This window comes from Gallinula chloropus, assembly GCF_964237585.1.
Source record: "Gallinula chloropus genome assembly, chromosome: 1".
Lineage (NCBI taxonomy): Eukaryota > Metazoa > Chordata > Aves > Gruiformes > Rallidae > Gallinula > Gallinula chloropus.
In genome coordinates this window covers 120,742,629-120,762,414 of record NC_140085.1, presented here as the reverse complement: position 1 = coordinate 120,762,414, position 19,786 = coordinate 120,742,629, and the positions used below count along the sequence as shown (strand labels likewise).

General features: G+C 43.6%; 1 protein-coding gene across 2 annotated transcripts in view; it reads right to left on the bottom strand.

Annotated features, from left to right (window-relative positions):
- LOC311194820 (amine oxidase [flavin-containing] B-like) overlaps positions 1 to 10,082 on the bottom strand; it is a 58,294-nt gene extending 48,212 nt beyond the window's left edge. For both annotated transcript variants that reach the window (XR_014617463.1, XM_084268037.1), the window contains exon 1: positions 10,008 to 10,082. Coding sequence is in view for 1 of the 2 variants with exons in the window: in XM_084268037.1 (XP_084124163.1) it covers positions 10,008 to 10,053 (46 nt within the window). In the remaining variant the exon portion in view is untranslated. The remainder of the gene's footprint in view (positions 1 to 10,007) is intronic.
- Between the last annotated feature and the right edge of the window lie 9,704 nt (positions 10,083 to 19,786).

The window sequence follows — 19,786 nt, the reverse complement described above, 5'->3', positions numbered from 1 at the left end:
GTCTTACACATGGAGTGGTACACCCACTCAATGCCTACTTCACACTTTAAAAGATGAGTCAAAAGTCTGTTTCTAGGTTGGCTCCAGCCAGATTTTAAAACAAAACAAAACAACACAACAAAAGAACCCCACAAAAACATATTCTGTATGTCCTCTGTTACAGCCCCAGGATTTACCAAAGAGTTAAAGTGCATCATCATCACCATCAGTACTGGAGTATTATCTCACACTCTCAATCCCAGGGCCTACTTTGGCTTAGGTCACCCTTTCTGCTAGTTTGCCAACCTAGGCTGCCTCAAAATATAACAGAGGGAAGAAACAAAGGAGATAAAGATAACTTAAAGACAAGGCAGCACTGCAACAAACACACCGTAGCACTGGAATAAACAAAGCTCAGCACAGTGAACTGGCTGAGGCACTATCTGTGTAGTTTACTAAAGGCATCCTTTTAGGCACTACCATTACAAGGAGATACAGAAACAAACAAAATGCCAGCCAGATTTACTCAGAAGAAGAGGTTTGCACTCCATACACAGCATTGTGGGGAAAAAAAAAAAGACTAAGCCATGTCTGGAAGAATTTGCAAAATTATGCTGCATTTGCTTCAGAAGAGAAATGCTTCTCTCTTTTACTAAGTCTTGCCATGTGATCAAGCAAACAATTATTTATTTAGTCCCCTGAGAAAAGTAAATGCTCAAAATACATGATCAAATAGAAGTTGGGAACTGCCATTCTCATATCTTGACATTAGAGAACAGCATGGAATTACCCAGATTTTTCAGTATCTACTGAGTCACAGACATGCATCTAGAGAAAGTAATTTCTCATGGCAGCTAGCAAAGGCCCCAGCAGAGCTACCATGCTCTCATTTCACAGGAATCCATTTCATTCCATGTTTTCCTTGGTCTTCAGCTAACTAACTTCAGCTGAGATACTAATGGTTGAGAACATAGATATCACTCAGAGAAGCCCAAAAGGGAACCACTGAATAAGATTTTCAAGTGACTGTCTTCCCTCCATCTCTAAGTGCAGGCAGGAGAAAGTCTGAGCCAGACAACTCAAAAGCATCAGTGTTATGGAAAAAAAAAAAAGCGTACCACTGTGATATAATGGGGTGGGGGGGGACACGACAGCTGAAGGGAAAGGAAGCATAAAGGAAAAGAGAAGTATCCAGGGTATAAAATAATTTACATTCTTTCCTTTCCTCATTTCTGCTCACTATTCAGCATGACTAACTGGTTCAGTCTCTGCCCAAGCTAGCCTTATAAAAAAGTAACTCAGATTGGAACAAAAGACATGTCTTGCTCCAATATTTAACGCATTCAATCACAGATCTATCACTCAAGCAGCATGCAAGTTTATATGCAAGCTATCCAGGTAATCATGATGCATAGTATGAACTGGCTGTTTGATCAGCTGTTGCCATGTGCAGTCAACCAAACAGACTGCATTCAATGTTTTACATATGAATTATATCATCAAGATAACATCCAGTTGGCTGGAAGGCAGGAGGCTACAAAGGCATCTTTCCTCTCCACCCCCTCACTCCCAGCTGAAGCAGTATGGTAGAAGACAAAAAATGTGAAGAAGTTCATTAGTACAAAGTAATATTTGGAAGATGGAACTCTTTAACCACCTTAAACATGGAATGCCAAACAGTGGTCACCACCACAACCTAATCCTTGGAACCACAAGATGTCAGAAACTCTAATGAGCCACAGACAGACAGACTCTTCAGTGTTAAAGCAGCGTTAAAAATTAGCACATCTATAACGTATTTTGCCATGCACAACAGTTACCAGAAGTAGCTCACAAGGTGTCAAACTTTCTAGACTGGATTACTCTTTCTTCTGGGGATGGTCTGCACTTTGAGTTTCCTCCCATCCTGCCCCCTGCCCTCCCTTCCTCTACACAAACACGCACAGACCCCCTACAAAAGTCCTGATGCTCATTATTTCTTTAAGCAGTCCTTGCTCTCCATCCATAGCTGAAAATATTCCTGATGTCATCAAGAGCCCTTTTCTCTTAATTCCATGCAGCTGAGTACCATGGGGCTGTGGGTGGGGTGGGGACAGCACCCCACATATTTGCTAGGTATGTGGGAACACCTTTCTGGCAGTGGAGACAGCACAGAGAAGGACAGATGACATGGGTAGAAGAAAAAGATGAGTTGAATTCCCATAGGCAGCTTTGTCCCTGAATATACTTCATTCTTTCTCTGGAAGCCTGCTCTTCCCATAAACAATATTATCACTGTTTCTTGAACAAGTCAATGCAACTCCTGTGTGACTTGACAAGCACTTCCAAGCATCTTCTTTATTGCTAACTTACCCAAAAGTCAGGGTCTCCACAACTGACATCACAGAATCACAGATTGGTTTGGGTTGGAAGTGACCTTAAAGACCATCTAAGTCCAACCCCCTGCCATAGGCAGGGACACCCTCCACTAGCCCAGGCTGCCCAAAGCCCCATCCAACCTGGCCTTGGACACTGCCAGGGAGGGGGCAGCCACAGCTCCTCTGGGCAACAACACTGAAGCCCATTCCTGTTTCTGTTTACTTACAGCGCTCCAGACCCAATTACTGGTCATAATAATAGTCTGTGGAACAAATACAGTTTTTAAGGAACCACACTGATATTACTTTTAAACAAGCTGTTTGAACAGAAAACTAACAGGACAAAAAAGGTTGTGCAAAATACAAATGCATGGATGGGTTATTTAAACTAATACTAGATGATGATGGTTTAAATAGTAGCATACTGCAACGCACTCTCATTCACCACTCAAATCAGCAAAAGGTATCTTTAAGGAAGGATCACACATATGGAATTATAAACCTTAGATAGAAATCAGTCTGTAAGAAAATAAAGGTAGTCAGTTAGAGGAACAACCACATTCCGGCAAAACATGGCAAAAGGCAGAAAAAAACCTATCTGATGTAAGTGTGCAAGGATGAAAGAGGTTATCAGACCAAAAGGAAAATCACATTAAGTTCAAAAATGGTATAAAAAAATTAAAAGACTGAAAGTGTAATGAGATTAATGCAATTTCCTGAAGAAACTGAGGGCCAGCTGAATGGCGCCTGGTGGCAGGAACAGAACTGAGAGCTTTGTAAGTGAATCAAGTCACATTCTCTGTAAATGACAACCAAAGGAAGGTATTCAATCCACCATGGCATTGCTCAACAAACTTTTATAACCACGGTAAACTCTCCCACAGTATCAGTGCACTCGGTGAAGCAGCTGCAGAACCAAGGCCCAACACCAAGGCAAGCCATTCACGTTCTGGGAAGGGGCAATGAGACAATATGGGGTTTTTTAATCTTTAAGTAACAGAACTGCTTAACTATAGCTGTCAGTTGTGCCACAGAGAAGAAAACTGTGCCAGCGGGAAGCGTGCCAAAATCACCCAGACTGTTTACATACAGAATAGTAACTTCTGAAGAAGAAAAGCCTTCTCAATTGACTAAATTATGTATAAGACCTAATTCATTAGCTGCTGCGTAAGATATGTAAATATAGAGCAAATTTTATGCTGCTTTATGATACTACAAGCAGCACTGGAAGTTTACCTCTGGGACTACAAGGGCTGTGTAAGCCTGCACTGCTCAGGCTTCCTACTTAGCCCAGCATGCCTACTTAGCTTTTGCCACTGTTCTCCACCTTCTGGCAAGACCACCTGCACTCAGTCTCTAGCCATCCTTCAGTCCTTGCATACTCCTGAGATCAGGTTAGACACCCTGAACGCACCCAGGATGCGTACAGAGCTGCTGCTCACAACCTCTGGGGCCGCAGGCAACAGTGTTAGACCCAGACTCCTATCACTGTGGAGAAGTGTGGCAAAAGCCATGTTTGTACTGCCCAAGAAGGCAGCCAGGGGGATGCAGACTTACACAGCCTCAGCAGTCCCAGAGGGAAACTTCCAGCACTGCTTGTAGTATTAGAAAGCACCTCCTGCAACTGAGCAAATCGAAATTCACAAGTACACAGAACACAATCTTCTGGCAACCTCTTGATGCTACAAGAAACCTAAAGAAGGGGGAAAAAGCAGGCAAGGAGAAGACTTAAGAGGATGGAGACAGGGAATGCAGGTGCACAGCTGTGGCTGTGACCATTGTTTTTAACTGTGTCTTCACAGAGGAGGAGGACAAAATTGAAATGCTTATTCTTTCCATGTTATGATCTTTGATTTGCAAAACTTTTTCCAAGACAGAAAGTCTGCAGTATCTATGTTAGCAAACAGTGAAGAACAGCAGAAGATCTGCAAAGTAAATCAGGTGCATCCTGAATACCCAATGTCCACACCAAATGCATGAAGGAGGCTTTTTTTCAGACTAGTTCTTGTATGGTCTTACAAGCTGATGGGGTTGGAGCTCAAAAGGGGAGCTCCTACAGCACGTCTTCCCACTTGGTCTCATGCAAAAAGAATTCCAATGGATATGCACTGAGCCTGTTCTGTGGTAACCACACACTGCAGAGCAACGGTAGGGTCAGCCAGGAGATGTGCTCTTGCAACACACTCCATCAGAGCCAATGTGCTCACACAGATGAACACGTACCACCCTCTGAGGTGTGGTTAGGTGCTAGTCCAGTGCTAAGTCAGGCACTGTCAAACCCAACGAGCTAAAAGCATCACTGCGGGTGGTGGCCCAAGTAAACAATGGGCTGAACTTGCTTTCTGCCAACTTTAAGCTTCTCCTGTGTCTAATCTTGTTTGCAAAAAAAAATTACGCAATCCAGCAGGTCAAATAAGAAAATCCTCTGGACTTTGCAGTTTGTAGCCCTAACATCAACTGCTGCACACAAACTTGGGTTCTCCACCCCTTATTTCCATGCTAGCCACTCAGAAATCCCTTGGACAAAGTTTTGCCTTCCTATCTTATCTTTCTTGCCCCTTCCAGTATCGTTATCACATTTTGCTAAACAAACAGAATGAACTTTCCCCAGTAACACCCTTTTATAATGATTAAATAAGCTAATGGAAAAGCTTTCCTTAATGATGCATCGCTCTGAGCCTTGGGAGATGAGACCGGCTCTTGCAGGTAGAATGGAAAGCTTCTTACCAAATCAACTTTTAGACCAATTAGGAGGTATCAGTCAGTGACTTACAATACTGTCCCTGCTGCCTAGGCTACCAAACTATCTCACAACACAACACAGCTGTTTTCTGTACTGTGGCAGGCTCCATCTAACTGCTTCATACTCCTTTGCAGTAGCTGTGAAAGTAACTGAATACAAAAAGAAACAAGTTCTGAGCACAGGTACATAAATGACAATTGAAAGTGTGAATGAAAACCTTCATCATGTCAACAGACAGGGAAATATCCTGCATTCCCTTTGCCTGAATGCATCCTGGAGAGAGTGAGAGAGACGGTCGCAATCCTCCCACAGATGCCATCTAGTCCATTTTGTGATGCAGGGCTATTTCATCCATGACAACATTTTGTTTTGGTTTGGGTATTTTTCCTCTCCAAATTGCCCTCTAGTATAGGACTACTAGATTGGTACTGTTCTCAGAAAAAAAAATAGTGTCTCATTTGGCAAACTCTCTTTTCCAAGGAGTAATATTATGTAAATTATTACCAGGGAGCAAAATGAAAACATTAAGAAGTAGTGGAGATCACACATCTCTTGTATACTTTTCTTATAATAATGTCCCACATTCATTTTGAAAAACAATTTTGCCCTCTGCTTCAGTCTATTTTAAAACTGACCGAACATCTTCAGATAACAGCCCCCAAAACACCTGACCTGCTTTTTGGGGAGGTTTTTTAAGTAATTTGAAACTATGTCATCGATGCAGTGAAAGCTACTGTAATTATACAGCACATTAGAGCTTCATACAAATACAAATTAAGACTTGGGAATAAGAACATAAAGCACAGTGGTATCTCAATAACACAAGAATAGGTATGTACATATTTTAAAAACTTAACATTTCTATAGAAATATTCTATCTTGCAGTAGGTTTGGGTTCTACATCCAGAGGAACACGTCACATTGCTTGTGAACAGGAAAACACTAGGCATACTTCAAATAACATTCACCATAACTTAAAATTAAAGGCCTCACCTTTTGGGGGGAGAAATAATCAGTTAACTTCACTTTAATTGTAAAATCTATGTGCAGTAATTTAAAAGAAGCATTTTCTTAAACAGGACTGGCATAAAATTAAGTTAAAATCTGACAACAACTTTTAAAACAAAAAAGAGATCCCCATGGCAAAAAGAGGGGCAGAAAAACACTTTAGAAACATATGGTGAGAGTTTTTTAACAAAACCTCTGAACCGATTCCAAGTTTCTATTTTAATAAAATTTCTGTCATCAGCGTCTCAATTAATTAGGAAGATAAGCAAGTTTGATGCCACAACCTCATCATTTTCTCTTAGTCATTTCCATCCTCGTGCTTAAGGACTCCTTCCAAGAAAAAGAGCTCAGAGCGAACAGAAGAACCTGTCATGACACAAAGTTCCAGCTCTAAGAGGTCATTTTACGTTTCTGACCTAAATATTCTTTAGTACCAGGTAAAAACAGTGTCACTAGACAGAGTGTCTGGCAAAGTATTTTCATCTATGCATTTTTAAGTTGGGAAATTGTCTTGAAAATTTTTTTTGCTCTACATCATTCCCTAAAATTCCAGGAACTTTAGCAGAAGTTTTACTCATAAAATAAAGAATCTACTCTGTAGTAAAACCTCCTGTTCCTCAATGTCTTCGTTGTCATAATAACTGTATTGAGATAATCTGAAATCTTCCTAGAACCACAGAATCACAGAATATGCTGACTTGGAAGGGACCCATAAGGATCACTGAGTCGAACTCCTGACTCCACACAGGGCATGTGACTGGGGGCATCGTCCAGACGCTTCTTGAACTCAGTCGAGCTCAGTGCTGTGGCCACTGGGGAGCCTGTTCCAGTGCCCCACCACCCTCTCAGTAAGAGCCTCTTCCTAATATCCAGCCTAAACCTCCCCTGCCACAGCTTCATATCACTCCCTTGGGTTCTGTCACTGGTTACCAAAGGAGGAGATCGGCGCCTGCCCCTTCACTCCCCCTCATCAGGAAGCCATAGACCACAATGAGGTCTCCCCTCAGCCTCCTCTTCTCCAGGCTGAACAAACCAAGGGACTTCAGCCTCTCCTCATAAGACTTCCCCTCCAGACCCTTCACCATCCTTGCTGTCCTCCTCTGGGCACTCTCCAACGTTTTTGTGTCCCTCTTGTACTGTGGTGCCCAAAACTGCACCCAGTACTCAAGGTGAGGCCACACCAGCGCAGAGTAGAGCGGGACAATCACCTCCCTGGACCAGCTGGCAATGCCATGCTTGATGCACCCCAGGATATGGCTGGCCACCACAGGCAATTTTTTTAGACTTGAAGAAATTATTGGAGACTAATTTTGAATAGATTTTCATTAAATAACACTTAGATTAGCCAATTCCTTAGTTTTACTCCTTGTTTGTCAGCAAGCCAACTGGTATCTTTAGATAAAACATCAGCCCCTTCAGAGAAGAACAATGACTGTCAGGGTTGTGAAGGCCTTTGCACTGCTCTTCCATCATCAGGTTTATTTACTCGTTAAATTTCAAATGAAATTTCTACTAATTAGATCTGGATAAATGATAAGCAGAACTGCTGCAAAGGAAGGTCAGAGCACGGCAAATGGACAGCTTTTGTTAACCCAAATAAACAAACAGAAAAGAGAGATGAATGGCACCTCTACAACATGTTTGTTCACATCCTCTCATCAACACAGCAATTCTTCTGTTTCTTCTGTGGTTATCTGCTTTGCCTGTAGCTGCAGCAGCTAACTCAAGCACACTTACTCCACAGGTAAGGAGAGCTTTCTGCTCTTTCACAGCCATGCATCAACTGATGCCTTCCTCACCTAAAGGCAGTAACAGTGATGTCTCAGTTGGCTGCACCTTAGGCAGCTCATGAACAGTGACTTTCCAAAGGAACGCCCATCATATCGGGAGCAGTAACAGACCTGGTCTCCAAGGCAAGCTTCATTTTAAAATCATGAATTTTATTTTCAGTTGGACAAACAAAGAGATCTCTGAAGCAGTTTGGCACATCAGTCAGAGCAAGGAGATCTAAAACCACTGCTTCAGCACCTGGCTGCAAGGTCAATGATTTAGAGAGAAGCGTGTGGGTAGAAGACAAGAGGTGAATCAGGAGTTATATACATATATAGTAGCTAAAGGAAAGTAACTGAAGAGAGGTGCCCAGTCATTAGTCATTTTTGTATGTGTGTATTTTTCCAGCCTCTCTGTGAGGGCAGGAGAAAAGCTGCTACAGCATGAGAGTGCTTTGGAGAAGATTTGGTGTAAAAGGAATCAAATAGAAAACAGGTTCCTCACCAGCAGCCCGCACCATGCTGCTGTCTGTGGGTTAGCAAAGAGTGAAGCACACAATTTAATAAGACATAGAGCTGCTTCTCTGTTCCGAGAGCGCTTTCAGGAAAACGTATGTGGGCTGTGCAGGCCTGCCATGAAAATATTCCCATGGCAACCAGGAAAAACAAGGGTATATTAAAAGCTGTTACACTAACTCTTTCGCTCCGACTCCTGAAACAAAGGGAACCCGTAGCAATACTCTTGTACAAAAGCACATCACTAGAAATGTTTCTGTTTAGAAGGTATAAATAGATAGCTACCACCAGTGAATTTGCTGCAATTGACTTTCACTGTGAAACATGGTGTAAGTTAAAAACTGACCAGGTTCAGAATCAACTGTGCTTTATAGAAAGCAACAGTTAATTTTTTGCTAATCACATAAACATATTTGAAACATTCAATAATTATTCAGTACTTTGCTATCAGAGAATCCTCCTTAGGAAATAACGCTAATGATTTTGTTAACTGCATTTTGTGTATCATTGCAATTGCACCCTGCATGCCTTAATACAAAGGTTAAATAGACATCCAGGATCATATATAAATAGTGGAAATTAAAAGCTATGTAAAGAAAGGGTTAACAAAATAATGTTTTGTAACAGATTTTAACTAAACTGTTTTCAGTTTGGCAAGAGACACCACTTGGACCTGTGCACGCGTGCACACTCATTATGCACCGAGGAGATGCACATTCAGCACGGGAGCTGCCACACTGCACACCTCCCAGTGCTCACGGGCCAAAACGGGATGTCAAAGCCACAGGGAAAAAAAAAATTACCTACTGCACACGCACAATTTATTTGGGTTCGTGCATCTGAGAACAAAATGGATGAGAGAGAAGAGAGAGGATCTCTCTGGGCAGGCACGGAGCTCTGCTGGCCAGGGTCGGGTTGGAGCCAGCAGGTTGCCACTCAATGCAAGGTGGCTTCCAGGCCTGCTGTCCATGCCTGCCAGGCTGCTTGTGCTCTCAAATCTGTCCTGCGCTGCTGAATGAGGACCCAGAAACTCACTAATCGATCCTGCAGATTTCAGGCATTCTCCCTTTATGCTTTGACCTGCTCTAAACAGAAGGCACCCCGAGATTTAAATCAGTCATGGGCACACTGCTCCTGGCCTGGGTGCAGAGGATACACACAGCACCTGCAGCCTCACCTGCCCGAAACTTCCAGGGGCCCCAGCAGGAGCTATATCGGTTCTGGACAGTGGAAGAAGCAGAACAATAAAGATAATAAACTAAAAAAAAAACCCCACCCCAAACCCTACAAAACAGCAAGACACTGCCAGCACCGTGTGTCATCCAGCCTGAATTATGGGGGCTGAACCGAGCCAGTCGGGATGCACTCGCAACTCGGGCTTCCCGGAGGAGCCTGGCTCAGGCCGAGGACAAGGCGGGCTCCAGCCCAGACTCTTCCCCGCAGCCCCCACGATGCTCCGCCACGCCGGTACCGCCGCCTCCCCCCGGCCGGGCGGCCCAACGGCTGCGGGGGGCAGAGGGCGACTGCGCCCGAGCAGGTTGCAGCCCAGGTGCCGCCACCACGCCCGGCCGCCCAAGCTCGGCGCCTCAGGGGCTGACAGGACTCCCCACCGCGCCCCTGGGCCGCCGGACTCACCTGAAATGCCACCCCCGACCACTACCACGTCGTATCTCTCAGCCATGGCGCTGACCCCACACCGGCCAATCTCACCCTCCCGCGGCGGCTCCGGCCCGGCTCTGGCGTCCCCCGAACGGGCCCCGCCTCGTCCCGCCCCGCCGGCGGGCACCGCCTCCTGCCGCCCCGTGCGAGGCCGAGAGCTGCCGGCGTCGCGCCCCGACACCCCTCCGGGAGTGTTGCGGGCCGCCCGGTGAGGCCCGCCGGGAGGGTGGAGCCCTGCTGAGGGGGCCCAGACCCTCCAGACGATGGCTGACTCCTCGTATCGGCCCCCCTCACCCACAGCAAGAGCAATGTGTGTTCCCGTTTCTCTCTTTGGGGAGACAGCATTCCCCCTGGCCAAGGACCACAGCCTTCAGCAGCAACTGCAGGCTCACAGCCTTCATGCAAAGGCATGGAAATGTTGGAGTCTACTTTTGCACCCTCTGCATCTGCCCCGGGGTCACCACAGGGTACCTGAGGCTGCCGAGGGTGGCGGTGTGGACTCTGGACAACCAGTTAGGTCTTCCCTTGAGAATGCCTCAAAATAAGTAGAACTATGTGCTAACTGCATGCATCAGTGGTCCTCCAGATTGGCCTCCACACTGACAATGGACTGCTGGCACCCCTAGGAGCCTCACCGGTAAGGGATGGCTCGTCCAGAAACAACAGTGTCATCAAAGTCACCTGGAGCCTTTAGGCTGGTCCCCTACAGAGCTTTCCATCACTTAGGTTTCTATTTTACCATGAGCGTGGCCTCAGGAGGAGTGGCTTTGTGGGTGGTCCAAGCGTTCAAACATGTTTTGTCAGGTGTATCAGTACAGGTGCCATCCAGCAGTCATACCTGACCTTCCACACTCAGTGGGCTCATGGCAGAAGGGACTCAGCTCCAAGACTCCTCTGAGCCGAAGACACTTGTTCAGTCTGTGCCATTGTCTGTTTCCCAGAGCCACACATCAGAAGAAACAGGCCTTGAGAGTCTGTATAGGATCCCTCTCCTTCTTCCATGATACTTCAAATGACAGTTTGTGGTGTACTGAGACAGGGTCACCTGTGATGGGCGTCATAAACACAGCAGGTGCAGCCCTGCCTTTTTAGGGAGAAAGGAGGGGAAGAAAATGTAGGTCAATAAATAGAACAAAAATAGGTCTAGAGCAACTGTCTGCAGAGTTAATAATAATTCATGGACCCATCTTCTTTTTCACTGAGGGGAACAGTTCCTGCTCTGTGCCGTTCCTTGTGTTCAACCCAGGCATTGTGTGGCACTGGGCTAGGTAGCCTGGGCCAAACAGCACCAGGACGTGTTCTAGCAGCTCAACAGTTAGATGAGCACAGGACACTGCCTAAGCATGTCTTCTGGACATGACTAGTTTGACAGGAGACCTGTCTCCTGTATCTCACCCACAGTGGATGACACTTCATTTGTTGGCAGTAAGTTCAACATCCAGTACTAAGTCATCTTAATGACAGGGTGCACTGCCTTTCGTCTCATGAGTGTACAATGTTCAAGGCCAGATTGGATGGGGCTTTAAGCATCCTGATCTAGTGAAAGGTGGCCCTGCCCATGGCAAAGGGGATAATTTTCAGAGGGGCACTGACAATTTCTCTAGGCAACCTGCTTCTCACCACCATAAAAAACTTCTTCCATTAAATTTTTTTCCATATTCTTTTATCCCACCTCCCATGTCTGCTGCATCTTTCATTCCATGAAGATGTGCTCTCCATACTTCTGACCCTTTTTTAATCCCTTTTCCAGCCCTGCTCACCTGGATACCTCCTCTCCTTGTATCTTGCCTACTGTCTCCAATCTGTGTGCCAACTGACAGATGAAGTCCAACCTTTAGGATGAAAACCCCTCCAAAACCTGAAGAACTGTTGAACTGAACTCCATGATTTCAGCTTAAGGCGAAGTTTGGGTTACAAGAAATATTAAATTAAAAAAAGCCAAACAAACCCACAAACTCCAAAAAACTAGAGAAAGAGCAATATCTAACTGAAATTAGTTTAGAACAGTTCTCAATATTGGAAGTATGAAATTTTCATTTGATTTACCTGGTATCTTTATTACTTTGTGACTATTAGGTTAATAATTGCAGCAGTGATACCCAGGAAACACATGCAGTACTTATCTTTCGTGGGAATTCAATACCTCCACAATCATTGATCTTTTCTGTTTTGGCTAGGAGAAGGAATATCTAGAAGGGCAAGGGATGTCAGAATGCTGGGGGCTGAGCTATCATCTGGAAGGCCAGGACACCTCTTGGAAAATACAAGGAAATTCATCATCAGGGGAAGGGACAAGTTGTACTGTTCCTTTTTATATGCTTAGCAGAATGGTAGTTTTATTTCTGAAGTTCAGGCTGGTTGCTGGTAAGAGGAGAGATCAGGCTAGATAAGGGGAGTAGAAAAAGGAGCAAAAGAGGGAGAGAAGGTGGAACAGGCCCTAATTTATTTGTCTCTTATCTGTGCAGATTTTTTTTGTTCACTTTTAATTTTCTGAATGTGAGAAATCAACCAGTACACCTTCAGCACTTGAGCTGGATTTCTTTCTGAACATGGTAATCTTAAGAAGTAGTTAGCTAGTACATACATTCCTTTTGATGGGGTCAGCAATCAGCTGCATTGCTACACCTAATGTGTTTCACGTCTAGGATATGTTCTTGTATATGAGATTTGGGTCTCATTTCATCACTGTAGTTACGAATATCGTATTTTTAGATAATTTTATAATAATTGATAATAATATCAGATAATTTTAGACATTAAATTCCATTTTGTGCTGGTGATGTCTGTTTTGATCAAACCGATCTTTTGCTTTAAAAAACTATGAAAATTTGTGAAGAACATGTACAGCTCCTCACCCCGTTATTTCTCTATTGCTCTTGTCCCATGTCTATGTCTGTTCTCTAGATATTTGCCTGGGTGCTTGCTCACCCTTTTCTGGACTTTTAGATGTTAACAGCTTTCTTGTTAAGGCTGTGTATGTATCAACTGCTTGTAAAAGAAAGTAGTCTTATGCCACACATGCATTTTGACATTTGTTATGGTGTTTCTACCTAGAAGATATGTGAAGACAAGAACCTTTGCCTCATTAAAAGTATCATAAATATTTTCTCTTGAAAACAGTTTTTCTGAGTGATACTTGCCCTGCCTGGAGCAGTACCACATGATTAATCATTTACAAGGAGAAATTCCTTGGTTTTGAGAGTAGTAGTTAATGGAGAAGAAAGAAAGAGGTTTCTCCAAACATCCTGAATAAAAAGTTACTGGGAGACTGATGAGGCTGAATTAATAGAAGATTTTTTTGTTTCTGGTGAGAAATACATTATCTTTCTCTAGTTACCTGTCTGATTTTTAGGAGAGTTAAATCAAAACTCCAAGACCAAGAGACACATAATTACCAAATTATTATAAGGAATAATAGTTGCAGACATTATTTTAAAACCCATATGAAACAATGAAAGGTAGGGAAGGATATTCCAAAACCAGAAGTAGGTAATTTTATTTGGGCTATTATTGAGGGTAGCTATGGTTACATCTATGCACGTAACACTGAAGAGCCACAGATTCACAATGTCCACAATATGTAATGCATAGTCCTGGGATTCCTCTGGACCCTATTTTCCTCCTGTGGCTCTAAGGTATATATTCTTTTCCTTTTGTAAAATGCTTGTAACAGAGAGGGCTGTATTGCCTACAGTTGGGGGTTTGCAGTGCATGCCCTAAAGTCACTTGAAGGTCTGTGGAGGTGTTTGTGGGCACAAAGCCCTCAAAGGGTTGTTCAGATAAAACAGAGCAAGCATCTGGGTCATTGAATCTGGTTTTCTATTGTCATGGATATAAGACTTCTAATTAATAAATGTAGCTCTGTTCAGAGCAGGCTAAATGTGTCCTAAAGCCAAGTTGGTAGTTTTCTCCTCCTTTCTTCCACAGTTAAGTGCATTTCCAAGGTTTCTTTTTTCATCACAGTCACTTCTGCTTTCCAAATGTTTACAAAACAATGCATTTAAACAGAAACTGTATTCCCCTTTCTGCTTTTCTGTTTGCAAGGCTGATGCTTGTCAAGCACTTTAGTAGCCTTATATATCAACTTACAGATTTGCTGATCCTAATATCTCTTTTCTACATCTGCCTGAGTCCAGAAGTATCTATCTTCAACAGGTATGACCAGAAAGGTATGTGTAATCCTAATGAAGCCTCTTTGATTGCATAAAGATTATTTTTTTTTATGTGTCTGGAAACATCTATTCTAATCATATTAGGATTCTGTTTCTGTTTTTTATGACCCCATTACTTCTCTCATCCCATGTGGTTCTAACTAATTAAGCAGATAAGGAGTCTTCTACCTGGAAGTTGGTGCATTATCCTTTGAATGCATAATGTTAAAAGCAAAGCAAACTTTGTGAGAAAACAGAGAAACTGAGAGACTCCACATTTTCTCAGCTTGGAAGAGAGCATGTATATTAAGTTCATAGATGGCATTAGGCACTTAACCACTGTGGCAATGAGATGGCATCAATAGCAAAAGTGTGCTGACAGCCCCAGACAAAATTTTAAGAAATGATTGGAAAGTCAATGGAGTAGAGGTCAAAGCCAAAGACCTCCGAATTTACAAAGACTAAGAGGTAGAATTTAGGCACTGTTAGACACCCAGTGCAGCATTTTGAATTACACATCCTCTCAGCTTAAATAGCAGTGCATTTAATAAGCCAGCTTTTTGTTGTTTGGTTTGTGCTACAGTGTGACTTCATCATATTCAGTGGGAAAATCTCTGTGTCAGGACAAGCCAGCTTTCACTGCAGAATTTTCCCTCTGACAGGTAACACATGCTTACATCACCTTTAATCAAGGTGGCAGAATGGATTCCTCTGTTACCTGCAAACTGTATCAGCACTTGCATTGCTAGGGTGCTTCAACAACAGCTTTATGATCAGAGCCAGGAATACTTGTACGTTCCTGTGTCTTGATGCAAACTCTCACTGCACTAAGTTCATGACAGCGAGCCCTGGTCCTTCATCCTGTCTCCCACCCTTCCCCACCACTGCCACCATCTCCTACTGCACATGGAGGAAGCCTGGGCACACAGGACAGATAGGCACCATGGTGCATCATAACAGGTCCCAGACCTTCATAACTGGTATCAGGGCACGAGGACCCAACAAGTTTTAGGCTGTTTGATGGCCAAAGCTTCAGGCTCAGGAGCACAGGTCACATGCAGAGAAACTGTATGAAGACAAAGATAACAAGGAACTTGGTTGTGAAGAATGAGATTGCATCCTCCATCAGCCACAAGCATACACTAAGGCTTGGTGCTTTCAGGCACCTAATGAATTTGGTGATTTGGTGCTTGTACTTCATTACTGGTTTTTGATGAAGAATCCCTTGGAGGTAGGCTGAATGTGGCTTGCAGCCTCTCTAGTCTGCAACCAGGTCATGCTGTTATTCTGGTTAGCATCTTTGTGAATACTGATGTTGTAGAAGACAGGTAGGTCTAAACACATTTTAAAACATACATATTTCAAATTTCTCTAAAGCAATCAGTGCAAAAATTGTGAAAGCACGTCAGTGATTTCAAATACCATGCAACTAAATGAGCATAAGTTCCATGCCAGGCTTTCCAATAAAGCAAAACTGCTCTAAAAGTCTCAGGAGGTTGTCTAGTCTATCCCTTCACCCTACGGCAGTATCAGCCATGACCCAAATGTATCTTGATTAGCAGCAAATGTTAACTGGGGAGGCTAAATGTTAATAGCCAAGATTTTTAATCCAACATAGAATCGTCTGACATTAATTTAGAGCTAACAAGCAAAAATCAAACATTTTTTTTCAGTCAGATTCCATTCAAGGTAGGACTAATCATTACATGTAAACCCCATAAGATTAAGTGCATTAGTAAAAGCAATGAGTGAATGTAAACATGTTACTCATGAGCACACAGAACCATAGCGCAGGGACAGGACAAGGGGCCAGGGCATCAGGCACCTCCCTGGGGATGGGGATGGGTTGAGGATGTCCTGACCCATGGGCCCATGGCTGGACCCATCTCAGTAGGGCCCATGGCTGGGCAGGGCAGGGCAGGGCAGTGCTGTAGGGAACTGGACACCAGCACTGCTGTGGGGTTGCTGGGACAGAGGCTGATGGCCCTGCAGGGGTCCTGGGCTGTGGACAGGTGGGGGAGCCATGGGGGCTGCCAGGGGGCAGTCAGCACTGGTGATGTTCTCAGGGCCCTGCAGTTGAATGAAAACTGCTTTGTGTATTTGCAGTTTAACCAGAAAGACCAACAAAATTAGGTCCCCGCTGATACTATAACCATTAAATGCAAGTGCACAAGTTTCTAGACCACAGAATTATAACACCAAATAATTTTGGCTTTCTTACTATCTATTGGTCTGTTCAGATTTAAGGATCCTCTTGGCCAAAAGCATCTGTAATGGGTACAGAGGCAGCCTCTCATTCAGTGGAGGGAGGGTATGTAGGCTCTAACACAGAGGAGTCAACCACATATCGCCTCGATAGGTCTCACAGGGAACCCATTCATCAAGACTGCTTGTATAATGAAACCCCACAAACAAATGGAAGAAGGTTGATGTGATGTCTCAAATTGTTCCAGCCAGTCCTACTGGTTTCCTTTCCCACTCTTGGTCCTAGTGAGCTCACTTTTACAAACCTATGACTGATGTAACCACCATTCTGACGCAAGAATTGATAATAATTATGGTAACTTTACAAGTATATGCATACTTACTAATATAGCCAACAAAGAAAAAGCAGGGCAAAAGCCTTAAGCTAACATGAATTATTTTCCCAATGGCAAGCTCATCCCTGCGTATGCTAACTTCTTCCTGACCATTAGCTATAGTTCAGGCTGGTCTAATTTCCCATTACTTTTCTCTTTTGCAAAATTTTCCTCCAAAAGAAACCCACTGACAGGTTTGTGGTGATACTTTGCTATTGGTATTAGCACACGTACCTGGTTAGAGGTGCCTGGTACTGCCACAGTATCTGTTATGTGTAAAGCCAGTTCTACCATGCAGAAGCCTAACAACCAAGTCCACAGGTGACCCACAGAGAGAAGGATAATCATGGAATAAAAAGCTATGTTTTTACATTGATGTAAAAGAGTTAGAAAAATTAAAGTCTCTTAGAAGGTAACAAAAAGGGAGAAAAAAAAAGAATCTCAACTAAAATTGAGATTGCCAGTAATAACTGAACAAAACTCTGTGTGTGCATCATGGCAACCATTACCATGTCATTCAGGTTGCAGAACGGGTCTGAATGAGGTGATCCCAAGCCCTCCAGTTCATCTAGAGCCCAAATGCCACAAAAGCAATGACCAGGCAGGGCATGGCCTGGAGTGGCAGAGAGCAGTTCAAATGAGGATCTTCCTGTTTCAGACAGAACCAGAATTAAGTTTACATTCACAGGGTATTGTTCCAAAATAATCAGTGTTTTGTAAGCAGTGACCAGAAGATATACATTCTGAACTGAAAACCAACAGACTTTGCTGTGTAATGCCTGTTTCTATCTGTTTAGAGTCTTTGAGCACTTTTTTTCCCTTGAACTAGATGAGCAAAGGCTAAAAAAGCAAATCAGATCATAGCAGTGAAATTCTTTCTCATACTTTTAAACAGACCATGTGTAAAATGCATTGGCAAACCTCAGAACACACAATGAAATGAAACACTTTCATCGTTTTAACAAAAATTACTGCCATGTCCTTCACCAATAACCTAATCTGAAGAGATCCTGAAGAGGCAGGTTATGCCTCTCACTTATGTCCAATCTTTTCTTAGTGAGTAATGGCAGGTGACCTTTTATTTTTTCTTAACCATCCTGGTCCTGCTGCTTTGCATCACAGCACACCATTTCCATCTGTCACTTGAAAGATCACTCCCTTTCAGTCCAGCCACTGCCAATCTTCATTAACTCACAACTAGCCTATTTCACCTGAATGGGAGGCAAAAGGAGTTCCTAGGTATCCATTGGTCATGTTCCTTATTCTCTAATTATGTCTATTCCCCTGTGTTTCTTCTAATGCCTCGTTTCCTATGATGTGATTGTGCCCCAGCTGAGAGCCAAGCACCACACAACCACACAGCTGCTCTCTCTAAGGAGGTGGGGGAAGGGGATTAGGGAGAGGGGGAAAGGGAAGGGGAGGAAAAAGAAACTCAAAAAACCCAAACCAAACCTCATGGGATGGGATAAGGATAGTTTACTGGGACAGCAGAGAGAGAAATAAAAATAACAGGACTTTATAGCAAAATATACAAAACTGGTGATACACAAATGCAGTCTCTCACCAAACCACACAACTCAGGCTGTACAGCTCAGAGCCATCCTGAAAATGGACTGTGCCCAAAAACTGCATATCCTGGAGCCCTGTGCTCCTTCCCCTACCAGCCCCCCTTTATGCTGAGCATGACACAGTTGGCATGGAATACCCTCTTTGGCCAGTTTGGGTCACCTGTCCTGGCTGTGTCTTCTCCCAGCTTCCTGGGTACCCCCCACCTTGTCCTTAGCAGGGTAAAATGAAAAACTGAAAAGCTCCTGACTGCTTGGCAACAACTTAAAAACATCAGGGTGCTATCAGGACCGTTGTCATCCTAACTCCCCAAACAGGCATTCCACCCGCTGCTATAGAGAAAATTAACTCTATCCTAGCCAAAACCAGGACACACTAGTCGTTAGCTGTGGTGAAACACTCCAGCAAGAGTAGCAAAACTCATGTTTTTCTAAAGGAAAAAGCATACTGGAAGAAGCAAACTTAAGAAATAATTGTAATAATGAACAACAGATTGTCATGTATTGACATAGAGGTTATTATCACTGAGGAGGCTGCTTCGTATGTATTATGTATTACTGTGCATGTATATGGTAAAACTGCTGCACTTACTCGGGGGCAGTTGTTCGCATTTCTGTGCACACTTCCACAGTCCAAGATGAGCCCATGTAAATGGAAATGCCTTCAGTGAAGAGCCATGAAAATAACAAATGGTTTTGGAAATATGCTTGCTAGGGGAAAAAAAAATCTAAAATTTAAGAGAGGAGGTTTAAGAGGTTATAGCTTTTACAGGTGGGATGCATTTCATCTTACGTTGACCATCTGCACTGTCCATCAAGCACCTTTCTCTGGGCATTGGAAGAGAGGTAAGTCTAGGGACTGATTTACACTACACTAGGATAGTAAAGCAAGAGAGATGGGACATGTTTCCTCCTGACATATCTGTGTCTCTCTAAGGACACCAAGACTAGTGAAGCAAGTCCCACTCCAAGAATGTATTTACAGAGCAAAGAGCTACTTGTAGAGTTCTTTAGTGAAGGTGACAGAAGTGCTAAGTAGTACTGCTAACCTAAAAGAAAAGGAGAAATCAATGCAAATCTTCCCTGGAAACTTACAATTTGGGGATTTTGTACAGGTCGTAGGATCTTGTCTTTGTTCTTGAGAAGCAGCACGTGGATGTGACTTCTTGATGAAATGGCCTCTTGCTCTTCTATGGAGACTAGGACTACCTCTGTGAAGGCATGGGCTGTCCTCATTTTCTGTGCCTTTCATTAGTGCCTCTCAGTGTCCTGAAGCAATGCAGATACAGCTTCCAAGTGGGCATGGAGAACCTCTTTACATAGAATCACAGAACGGTTCTGGTTGGAGAGGGCTGCAAAAATCATCTAGTTCCACCACTGCTGCCATGGGCAGGGACACCTTCCACCAGACCAGGCTGCCCAAAGCCCCATCCAACCTGGCCTTGAACATCACCAGGGAG